Below are 12,403 nucleotides of genomic sequence, written 5' to 3'. Positions count from 1 at the left end.
CCGCTCCGTCTCCGCCCGCGCGGAGCCGCCTGGCATCCCTCTCGGCTCTCGGTTCCCCCACGCAGCGGTGCCAGGCCTCTCTCCCTCCATCTTTTCCTTTTTCCACCCAGACATCTTGAAGTTTGGAGTTTGATGAGGGGCACTGCCTTCCTACAGGTGCCCTCCGCACCAGGCTGTTGCGTTAGCCAGGCGGCTCCCAAGACAGGGGCCTGTGCTGGCTTCATAAGGTTGTTTTGCCTTCCCCGGTGGCCTTTCGCACGGAGGTTATTTCAGTAGCTTTGCTGAACTCATAGTTGGTTTTCCTTTGTAAAGGTCTCACAGTCTTTTCCCCTCTGGTAACTCGCCGTGCACAAGGTACGGACGTTGTTGCAAGCATGTTCATTGCCAAAGGCGACCGGGTTTTCTCTTGAAAGCAGCATCCGTATATTTTCCTCTTGTAATACAGATTAGTGAAAGACTGGACTTGTTTGTTAGACCATTTGTAGTTTCTCCGGGGGGACGACGGGACAGGAAGTTAAAATTGTGTTTTATAATGATATGTTTTGTCTGTGGCTACAGATACGGAGTTATTAGATGTTTTTTAATCAGAAAAGGGGCAAAGAGTAACTATTACACTGCTTTGGCAAAATCAGTCAAAAAGACAGAGGTAGGATTTGTTGTACAAGGCATCGTCCAGTTTGGAAAAATGCAAGATAAGGGAGGATCAATCTGTAAAGTGCATCTTTGTCAGCACATATCTTGACAGCTCTATTAAACTGATGAATGTACTGATTCCTGAACCTTTTTGTCATTGTGGAAAAACCCCCTGCTACTTAATAAATATAAAAATGAAACAAAAATGCTTTGAATAAGTTTGTCCTTTTTATCAAGAATATTTTAGCTGGCATATTTTAATGGAATTTAAAAGTAAACAACTTTTTTTCATCCACAGAGGGAAACTATGCAAGTAGCACCAGAATTCCTCTCCCTGGTGACGGACCAATTATTCAGTCAAACAGTTCAGCACCATCCAAGCAAACTGTTCTATCTTGGCAAGCTGCAATTGATGCTGCTAGACAAGCCAAGGCTGCCCAAACTATGAGCACCACAGCAGCCCAACCTGTAGGATCTCTGTCCCAAAGAAAACGCCAGCAATATGCCAAGAGCAAAAAACAGGGTAATACGTCTAACAGTCGGCCGCCCCGTGCCCTTTTCTGTTTGTCCCTCAATAACCCAATCCGAAGAGCCTGCATTAGTATAGTAGAATGGAAGTATCCTTTTGATGCAGTTTTGTTTTTACCATCTGTCCTTTGAATATCCCAAATGTGTCAAAGAGATTGTTTTAAGACCACATAAAAAAGCAATGGCAGGTCTTGGAATAGTATTTAAGTTCTTCTATTGTAAGATTATATGGCACTGGATTTGAATTTGTTACAGAGTTTAATGTAGTCATTTTTATCTTTTTTTAAAATATTGAATTAATTTTTTCATGTGTGCATATAAGAAATGCCATTGATTTAAGGAGTACATTGTAATGTTTCAGGTTTCATTTTTATTTAGAAAATTATGCATTAAAACAACTGAATTGCTGGCAACAGAAATTTTAACTATTGGAGAGGTAAAACATAGTGTGCTTGTTTATATGTGTGTAATTCTCATTAATGTTAATGGTAGATACTTAAATCCCTTCTCATCAAGATGAAATAATATCCCTTAATCTATGTCATTATTCCATGGAATTTCATTTCACCAGTTGCAGTAAATGTTTGAAATACTTTGCTCTTCTCTGTATATTTGTAATAGGGTTGGTGTGTTCCTCTCCTATTTTCTGTTGTAAAAAAAAGACAAAAACTTCTTGGATTACTCAGGAATGGTGTTTGCTATCTGCAGAAAATATTATTCAAAAGTTAGTTATCCATTAGGTATTTGTGCATATACTGCGAAGCATTTTTTTTTCATTCTGGCAGGCTGACAGATCCATCTTGAGATCAAGATAGCCATTTCCTTTCCTCAGCTGCTACGTGGGTTTTTTCATATATTGCTACTCACTTTCCTCACCCTTCCTCCATCCCTCCTGCTTTTTTTTTTTTGTATATAGCTTCTGTAGCCCAAGGAACAAGTGAGAAATGTAGATCTTCCATTTAGTAATTTGCTGCATTACCACTAGGCCTCATGAGCTGGATGCAGAAGTCCTTTTAAAATAATGTTTACCTAGATGCCAAAGAGATTTGGAGAAAAGCTGGAGACTTACTCCAAACCTTTACGAGCAGGCTTCAATGCATGATACATACGAACTTTTGAGACACATCCACAGCCAAACACATCTGGATGTGTTCCATGTACAGCAGTAGGAGAGATTGGAGTTATTAACCTGTATTCACAAGAGCTTGCATTTTTTGTGCTTCGTTGCTTTTTCTTGGTTCAGTCATTGTGGATCAGAGCTAGGATTTTAAGACTTAATTGAAAAGCTGATAATATGTATAAACACATGTATATGTGTAGTACTTCAGAAAGAGTTAGAAACAGAAAATGTAATTTTGCTGAAGGAGATGGAGTAAAAATTTGTTCTTTTAGCTTTGATAACACTTCTTTAGGAACAGATGACTATTTTAACAAGTAGTTTGCTAAATACAAAACTAAACGTGTTCCTTTAAACAGACCACCCAGCCTGAGAGTTATACATACAAAATGTTTTGGCAATGGTTAGCATATTTCTAAAGACGCTCTTTTGAGTTATTTTTAGTATAATTTAAGTACAAATTAAGTACAATAGGAAAAATCTGCTGTAATTTAAACTGGTACAAATCTAAAATAATTCCTGTAAATTGAACTCTCAGTTTCAGGTTAGTTCAATAAAATTCCTCTGGACTCGGAATAGAATAGTTTAGAGCAGAATTTGGCATTACATAATAAAGCAATAACTTGCTAATATGAAAATTGATATCTACTCAATTCAGTTAAAAGAAAAATACAGATTATGATGTTTCTTTTTACTTTGGGCTGTATATAACAATCATTGATCTTAATAGGAGTTTTGACCATAAAGCCCATTAGAGGGCCAGCAAAATAGTCCTGTGAAGAGGGCCAGCAAAATAGAACTTAAGTGGGCCCAGGAGATGTTAAATCATTGTAGTAGCATTTGGCACAGAACAAAATTTTATCCAAAGAGAATATGAATCTAAGTCCAATAAGATTGTATTCAGTATACTTCTCTAGATTTATGGATAGAACTCCCATAGATAGAATTCAATGGGAGTTGTGCACGCAATTGAGGACAGTGTATCATACAGACAGTATGTCTGTCTATTTAGAGACATACTGTTTATGTCTCTAAATAGAAGTAAATGAAATACCCTGCCTCCCTTCCTAAACACACACATCAAGATGAGGTATAAGGGCTTGTATTCATGAATCTCATGAGATTTTTGGGAATTTTTTTGTGAGGAGGGAATTGAATTGGCTTCCTGTTGCTGTCATTCAGCCTTTGGGCTAGGATAGTGGCTGTAGTTCCTGTTATCTTTTGTATGACAGCTTGAAACCACTGCTCTGTATTATTGTAAGACAAGTAGTCACATGTCTAGCCTTTCCCCTACTCACTTCGACTAGGTACAGACATTACACATTTACTGATGTAAGTGATCAGAAACCAGTCTATACCTGTAACAGAACAGAAATTTGGCACATATTGACAGGTTTAAAAATGGAGGAACCCAGTCTAAGATTTGCCCTCCCCACTAAAGGGCAAATATGTGTTCTGTTTGCTACCAGTTTAAACTAGGATGTATACAGAAAACCATGTAACTTAGATTGATTCTGGCTTGCCTGCTTTTTGAATGTCTGTACAAAGCCCTAAGCTCCTGTCTCCTGGCTTTGGCTGAGACAGAGCTGATGGGGTGCATGGCTGTTACAAGTTGAAAAAGGGGTGCAGAACCTTTTAGTGGGCTCATTACAGACTTTCTGGGCCCTCACACAGCAGAACTGTTGCAGTTCTATTTTACTGGATACCTTCCTTATCCCCTACTGTGGACTTCATCCAGTATGGTTTATTTTTCCCATGATACATATCTGTAACTTCTAATGTTAATGGAAGTATGCATGCATAGGTTGGGAGAACAGATTTTTAAATATTCCATACAACCTGATGGACAACATACTGATCTAATATTGTGTGATTAGATTTCCTTCTCAGAATTTAATATACAGTATTCTGGCAGGATGAATGTTGATAGGCTTCTTGTCACAGAAATGGAGAGGACAATGAAAGATTGGAAAACAGTATGATGTGGTGATACACCTAATGCTGGTTGTCAGTCACCAAACAGAAGATATAAGCTATGAATTCAAGGTGTAGAAAGCCAAAGTAAAATTAGACTAAACATGAGGAGAAATTAAATATCCATGTATTCCTTAATAAGATATTTTTCAGACCATTTGACATATTTATACTACTGGCTATTTTTGCCAATTGTGTGGCCTTAGCTGTTTACATCCCATTCCCAGAAGATGATTCTAATTCAACTAATCATAACTTGGTAAGTATTCTTGGATTTCTTTTTTATATTTTTTATATTTCTTTTGGTTTATTATATACCTCAACAGTTGTCCAGTTAGCTGCTAATGTTTGGGAACTGTGTTGATATTAATAATAGTTTTAGTCAGAAAAGGAAGGGATTTAACAAAACTTCTTTGAAATATTCTATTGCTTTGGTTTTCAGCATATGTTCAGTATATGCTCTTCTGTTGCAAGAAGGCTTACAGTAGTGACAAATTTGGAGGGCAATGTAAATACATTATATGCTGAAGATAAGATATATATAATAGATGAATATATAAGAACTGTAATGAAATGTGTCTGTTGCAGCTGTTCATATTAAATCTTTGTTTTGTGCTTTTTAAGTTTCTATGCCATGCCTCTTGAATTTTGGCTGTTCTTCCTAATATGTCTCATGTGTTTTTAGATTTTAATTCTCAAAAATGTTTAGGCTTTGTATCAGTTGTTGAGCTTTTACTTTAATAGAAACTGTTCCAAGACAAGAATTTGTAGCATGAATCCTGTTGTACTGTTGTTAACTAATTAGAATGCTGTCATCAAGAAAAGGGATGGAGAGATATAAGGTGGTGATGATGTTTTTTTAATGAAGACATTCTACAGGCATCTGAATGTTTCAGATTGAGTTTTTAAGTAGACTCATGTTATTATAGCAGAGTTCCCCCCAAAAAGGTTATATATGTATTATGTGAAACACTGTTGTCTCGTATCAAAAATAATTTTCTAACATTTTGAGCTATTCCTTGTCATTTGGAATATAGGTTAATGTTATATTGAAAAAAATGTAGTTTCATTGCAATAATCTTTTATAATACTATGTATAATATGTATGGCATCCAGTTTTAATATTGGGTGGCACTACATTAATTCCATTGTTTATATTGAATAGTATCCTTTATGTTTTTTAAGAATCATTTGAAAAACTAAGGAGAGGACCAGTTAAAGGTCCTGCTCAATTTTGACTTATTAAAAATCTATATGAGGTTTTTGCCTTTGCAAGGAATGAAATATTGGGCCTCAAACTAGTAAAAAGATAATGTGGGATTATTTTTATGTGTAATGAAATAGTCTTATATCAGATAAATATTTGTTCAGGTTACTAATGTTAAATTTAGTTATTTTTCCCAGAGATGATGATTCTATATATGTAGCTCCATTTTATGCTGTTTTTATTTGCCAAGTGTGCAGTATTAACCAAACATAGGCAGCAAAAAATGCTGGCAAACAACAGGTTAGTCCAGGTCAGTGTGAAGAACAATTTATGCAGCTGTCTGTCTGAGACAATCAACAGTCTGCTTTTTCTCTGAAAAATTAAGGGCACAAATCTTCATAACTGTCAGTCCATCAGGTCACTGTAAATAACCAGTTTTATAGTATCATGTGAAAATGGTAAACCACTAGGTTGTGTTGGAGGTTGAAAATTTTATAGCAACATTTTTAGCATTAGTTTTATGAAGCCTGAAGTCAAATCTATCTGACCTAATTTTACACTGTGTTAATATTTAAGATTAAATTGTATACTTATTCTTCTTTTCTTTCCAGTCTCTTTTAATAAATGTGAACAGATAGGTTGAAGCAGAAGGAAACTTCATTCTTTTATCTCAGAGGTTCACATCTATTTTCAATAGCGAGACTCTTTCTGGATTTTTTACATAAATCAATAAATTCCACATGTTGACCACTTTCATCCTCTCTTACACTGGTGTAGATTCTGAGTAATTCTATTGAGCTTAATGGAAGAAAAGAATTTATTTTCAAAGTAGATTTTAGATACTGGGCCAGAATTAGCCAGATGAAGGGGAAAAGCACATGTTTTATGTATGTGACTGGAATCAGACTGGACTAGCTGTTTCTGTGGTGGTAGTTTTGTATTATGAAATGGACTGACCTGTGTTTTGGACCCGTGTCTCTCTTTGGAATCCCACTGGCATTGATTCTGCCTGCTGTAGCCCTCTCAATATAGGTAGAGACATAGAGAGGGAGCAACACATGGATATGGATATGTGCTTGGAAATCCTCCAGGCTTAGAGGAATGTCTGCTATAAATGGGGACTATTGCTTGGGAGCTCCATGCTGTTCTTGGACCCCATGCTCAATGAAGTGAGACCAAGCAGTTTCAGCTGTATTTTGGAGGAAGTAGAGATCATATAGTTGGCTGATTACACCTCCTTCTTCTATTGCAGCTGAGTGCAAAAGCTTTTCTTCTCATTCGCTCTTGTTAATTTGATATTCCAAGAGAATATTAAGTTACCTGCAGCCCAAATGTCTGTTTTCATGTTTTTAGTTTAATAAGACAAAAGAAAGACAAGAGTAAATGGAAGACAAATTAAACAGTTGTTCATCACTAAATGTGGAAGTACCTAGGAGTGATGTGGTGAGAGCTGTACTGTCCATCTTGACCGGGACCCCCCTTCCCTCAACTCGTCTGCCATGACTTGGTGTTACTGGATGAAAAAGGAGGGGTTCAGTGGTGATCCTCTTCCTAGGGACCCCAGGGATAGAGGTACTCACAGTCTCGATGTGATGTTCCATGGGGCTCCGCTTCGCCTACACCCCATCGACTTGCCAACTGATTGGTGCAGCCGGTGTTGTCCAGCTGTGCCCGGTAGACCCTGATTTCCCGGGGGACCAGCGTCAGCGTAAATTCCTATGGGCTAGCCTGGCTGCTATGGCTGCTGGAATCCTTTATTGTGGCCAGGCTTCTGTCTCCTCTTTTCTTTTTTTTCTCTCTGGCATCCTCCTCCTTGCCTCTGGGAGGAATGCCTCTGATGAATTCTCTTGGAAATTGGATGCTGGGGGGGTGGAGGGGGATGGAACGGGCTCCTCCCTCCCAGTCTAATGCAGGGGCACTGCTTCCCCTGCTTTGGACTCCAGCCCCGGGCCAGCTTCAAGGCTCCTGCCGGCCACTGGAGCCTCCCCACACCAAGTGTGCTCTTAGCTGGCGTGCTCCTCCTCCTCCCTGCCTCTGGGTTCTGGTGGGGCTTTTCAATCTTCCCGTGGCAGTGTCTCTGGCCACCGTGATTGGCCCAGGGTTTCCCCGCCCCGGGAACAGCTGATTGAAGAGCCGGCATAGCGCCAGCTCGTGTGACCATGGCTCCTGCTCCGGCTTTGGCTCTTCAAAACTTACCTCCCGGCATCTCTGGTTGAATGCCGGGAGGTAAGTTTCCCTGGGTTTCAGGGGTGTAGGTTGTAGCCGTGTTGGTCTAAGGACATAGGCAGACAAGGTTCTTTGGGTAAATCTGATATCTTTTTTAGACCAACTCAAATAGTTGGGAAAATTATTCTTAGCAAGCTTTTGGGCACAGACACCCTTCATCAGGCGTCTGCAGATTGTCTGTACTCTTCCTGGATGGAGTGGTAAGGCAGCCAGAGGCCAGTACCTATGCAAGAAAACCGGTCAGTTAAAATGTAAATTGAGGTGGTCAGTAGATGTGAGAGAGGTGGTGGGTTGGGAGGAGGTATGAATGTAGCTGTAGTCAAAGGATGAGAGACAGGCAGGTGGGGGAAGGGAATGAGAATAGCTGTTAAAAACTGGAGGGTTTGCCTGGGGAGTCAGATTTAGGCAGGTTATAATGTGTCATAAATCCAATATCTATATTTAGTCCATGATTTTTTGTATCCAGTAGATTGATCAAGTGAAGTTCATAGGCTCATCTGTGAAAGGTATTTTGTAAATTCAAAGTGAATTTACAAAATTACAGCAATTACAAAAATTCAAAGGGAATTTACAAAATATCTTTCACAATTGAGCCTATGAACTTAACTTCATCAATCTACTGGATACAAAAAATCATGGACTAAATACAGACATTTGATTTATGATACATTATAACCTGCCTGACACCTGACTCCCCAGGTGAACCCTCCACTTTTTACCAGCTATTCTCATTCCCTTCTCCCACCCCTCCTGTCTCTCATCCTTTGACTACAGCTACATTCATGCCCCCTTCTCCCCTCCCCCCCACCTGTTTCCCACCTACTGACCATCTCAATTTACATTTTAACTGATTGGCTTTCTTGCATATGTACTGACCTCTGACTGCTTTTCCACTCCATCCAGGAAGAGTACAGACCAATTACAGATGCTTCCTCAGCCTGATGAGAGGTGTTTGTGCCCGAAAACTTGCAAAGAAGATTTTTTCCAACTATTTGAGTTGGTCTAATAAAAGATTTACCCAAAGAACCTTGTCTCACTAAATATAAAGCAGTCATTTAAAATGTAATGATATCTCAAATGCTTACATTTTAGACATTTAAATTTGTATGGATACCATTTTGTAAAACAGGATTAGGTTCTCAGCTGGTGTAACTTACTATTAATTGACTTAGCGGTCATGACACTACTTTATACCAACAGAATTTGCTTCATAATTTTTACATTTGCAAAATGTATATACCCCAAAACATAAGGCTATTAAATTAATGCTTGTGATTTACATATTCTAAACCTGATTAGGGTCTTGGAAAGCAGGAGAAGTTGGGACAGTGGTTAGTGGGAGCCTGGAAATCAAGAATTTACTCTTGTTTTACAGAAAAGTTAGAGGATCACATCCCTTCCTGCACACCTTAGTGCACAGGAGAAGTATTTTGCTGCAGACTTGAGGAAGTATGCAGTGGAGACCTCTGTCCACATTGCATATGCAGGGTAGAGATTCTCCTGTGGGTTTCTGATGGTGCAAAATAGAAGAGCTTCTTTCCTGTGGACTTTCCAAAATGCAAGCTGTTGGACTAAATCTTTACTCATAACTTAGTCAGTAAAGTATTAGATTATATAATTGATTGAACTGTCATTGAGCCTTTCTGATGAAGAAAGATCACCAATGGGGAAGTAACAAAGAAAGCATTCTATTTCACAAAAATAGTTTATGCAACTCATTCTCCAGTAGAAGCAATCAGCACATAATCTATTATACACCATAATATTAATTACAAAATGTATTTTGTGACAAATTAATTTGCTTAAAATATGACAAACATTGCCAGGAAAATAGAAATGGATTTGACAAACAGAAGTAATAAATCACACATATACATTCAACATACTTTCAAAATCTCCCATGTCTTAGACTTGTAATAATTTACAAAGGAGTCAATTTTTAATTCTCAAACTTGGAGAGACTCATTTGTAGAGGGAGCGATGCCGTTATCATTGCAACAGTAGGATATCTTAAGAAAAATATTAGCATGAAGGTTGTTCATTTTCTCTGTGTTCAATGATTGCTCTTTGCTGAGATGGCCATCAAGAGTGCCAGTTGTGGTGGTTGTGGATTTTGTGGCATAACCAGTAACACACCATGAGTTGATAAAACTAACAGAATCAGTATTAGGGAAGGCTGTTGTGTAGTATTGGTAACTCTCCGTGTAACACACTCCCCTCCTAACGACTGGGTAGGGAAGCCCAGGTTTCTTTCTCCTAATACTGTGGGCAGGTGCAATCTTGTGCATCTTTTTAGTTAATCAAAGTCTAGTAGACATCCTTTTCATGGCTGTGGAGATAGGCTCAATGTGCTACTCTGTATACATTTCTCTTCCTTGTTTCCCGAGCTGGAGGAGTAGGGCTTTCACACTCTGTTTTATTCCTGTCTGATAAGGCTGAAGGGGCAGGATGACTACTTTTTTCACCATGTGCTGCCTTGGTGGTATCTCCTCTCTCTCTAGATATTAGTATGTCAGTATGTACAAGGCCCAAATGACATAGAACAATGTGTTGTAAGCATAGCAGGAATCTGAGAATTAAATTGTCAGGAAGGGCAATCTTTGGCAGCTCACCAATTTAAGATTCCTGTGTTGAGCAAGTAAGCCCTTTCTGGAGGTTTGTTGAGAGTCTGTCTTTCCTAGCGGTAGCATAACTAGGAGTAGGTGAAGAGGGGCATAAACCCTGGGTGCTGATTAAGAGGGGGCACTGGGACGGCAGCTGTGGGGCACTGGAATCAAATCAGCTATGCTACAGGTTTGGGCCGTGTGAGCTCAAACAGGCTGTTGGATCCCGGCAGATAAGCACTGCTCAGGAAAGAAGCAGGGGGAAAAGACAGGGGGTGCCCCCCTACCACCAAATTAGAGGTTTTATTTCTTCATTCAGCTTGGCATTTGGGCTAGGGACAGACATTACACATAAACTGGTTTAAACTTGTAACAGAACAGACATTCAGTGCACATAAACCAGCTTGAAAATGGCTGAAACTGGTTTGAGATAAACCTGGTTGAATGCAGTATCAGACCTAACTGATTTCGCTCAAACTGGTTTATGCAATGCCTGTCCCAGATCCCTTGCTGGTTTAAGTTAAACCAGACTCTCCCAGAATCCCAGCATGCTTTCTGGGCTGGCCCCGTTTCTCTGCTGTCTAGCCAGAGCAGGGATAGGATATGGCAAGACACCGTTTCTCTGCTGTCTAGCCAGAGCAGGGATTGGAAATGGCAAGACCCCAGCCAGCATGGCCCTGTTAAAGCAAAGTAGGCAGAGAGGGGGTTAATTCCTCCCTCCTTCCCCTATTCTACCACTGCAGCCAGGGTCTGCCTGTCATCTGGGGAGCAGAGGGGAGGGAGCTACAGTAGTGGCCCTTGGGGCTGGCAGACTGGTTGCAGGGCAGAAGAGACCAGAAGGGATGGAGGGTGGCATTAACCATTCTCCCTGCCCCCTTCACCTTAACCGGGCCATGCTGGGATGGTTGTCCTGCAGGGCAGGGAGGGGGGCTCTGCTTTGTGGTGGAGGGGATTACTCCTCCTCCCCTGCGCCCTCTCCCCAGCGCTGTCGCAAGGCTAGGGGGGCTGTATGTGAGGCTGCCCGGCCTCGAAGGGGGATGCTTCCCCCGTTCTTCACTCCCTGTGGCTGTGGCTCAGCTACAGTTTCTCCCTGTGCTCTGGCTGGGCAGTGCCGCACAGAGCCCCCCTCACCCATGGGGGGGGGAACAGGGGGAAGAGTCCCCCTCTGGGGCTGGGGCTGGACTGGGCAACCTTGCATAGACACTTCCCCTCCATGGGGTGGCGGGGGTTCTGTTCAGTACCGGGGTTGAAACTTCCCCCCTGCCTGCCTCCTCCTCCTCCTGCTGTCCCCTGCCACCGTGGGACACAGAGGGGAGACTCTTGTGGTGCTCTCTGGCCCGGCCTGGCCCAGCCAGGTCACAGGGAGCAACTGTAACAGCTGCAGTTGCCAGGGGTGGCTCTGGCCCTGCAGCCCGGCTTGGCCTGGCTTCGCTCAGCCCCAGCTAAGGTAGCTGCTAGGTGGGGTCAGGCCAGGCTGGTCTGGAGGGGCAGGGCCACCCCCAGCAGGTGCAGCTCAGTGATCAGCAGGTGAGCACAGCCAGGCAGCTGCTTCCCCTGTCAGTGAGCACAGCCTGGTGTGTGTGGCTGGCAGCTGGCTGGGCAATGCTTATCTGGGCCCACTTGGAGGCAAAGTGGGCCCAGAACCCAGCGGCTGCCCACCATGGAGGCTCGCTGAGGCCCCATGAGCCCCCACGGTGCCTTCAAGTGGACCCAGATCAGCGCTGCCTGGCCAGCTGCTGGCCACACATGCTGGGCTGCGCTTACTGACAGGGGTAGCAGCTGCCTGACTGTGCCCACCTTCTCATCATTGAGCTGCACCTGCCAGGGGTGGCCCGCTCGAGTCCTACCAAGTGGCTGCCTTAGCTGGGGCTGAGTGAGGCCAGGCTGGGCCATGGGACTGGGGTCACCACCCACAGCTGCAACTTTATTACAGCAGTTTCCTGTGCCCCAGCTGGGCCAGGTCAGGCCAGGGAGCACCACAAGAGCCTCCCCTTCCCTCCCCTTCCCACCCTGTGGTTGTGGGGGCGATGGAGGAGGAGTGAGGGAAGAGTACCCCTCAGCATGGAACAGAGTCCCCCTCCCCGCCCTGTGGGAGGGGAGGGGAGGGGAGGGGGA

The 12,403-nt window shown here is 42.2% G+C and overlaps 1 protein-coding gene across 1 annotated transcript in view; it reads left to right on the top strand.

Moving 5' to 3' along the window:
- The first annotated feature begins 129 nt into the window (after window positions 1-129).
- CACNA1D (calcium voltage-gated channel subunit alpha1 D) overlaps window positions 130-12,403 on the top strand; it is a 423,598-nt gene continuing 411,324 nt past the window's right edge. Inside the window, exons 1-3 of the mRNA XM_025197108.1 lie at window positions 130-354; window positions 932-1,250; window positions 4,406-4,511. Coding sequence (XP_025052893.1) covers window positions 1,078-1,250; window positions 4,406-4,511 — 279 coding nt within the window. The 5' untranslated portion in view covers window positions 130-354; window positions 932-1,077. The remainder of the gene's footprint in view (window positions 355-931; window positions 1,251-4,405; window positions 4,512-12,403) is intronic.

The sequence above is a fragment of the Alligator sinensis genome, unplaced genomic scaffold (assembly GCF_000455745.1).
Source record: "Alligator sinensis unplaced genomic scaffold, ASM45574v1 scaffold391_1, whole genome shotgun sequence".
NCBI classification, from domain to species: domain Eukaryota; kingdom Metazoa; phylum Chordata; order Crocodylia; family Alligatoridae; genus Alligator; species Alligator sinensis.
This window is presented reverse-complemented; position numbering and strand designations above follow the sequence as displayed.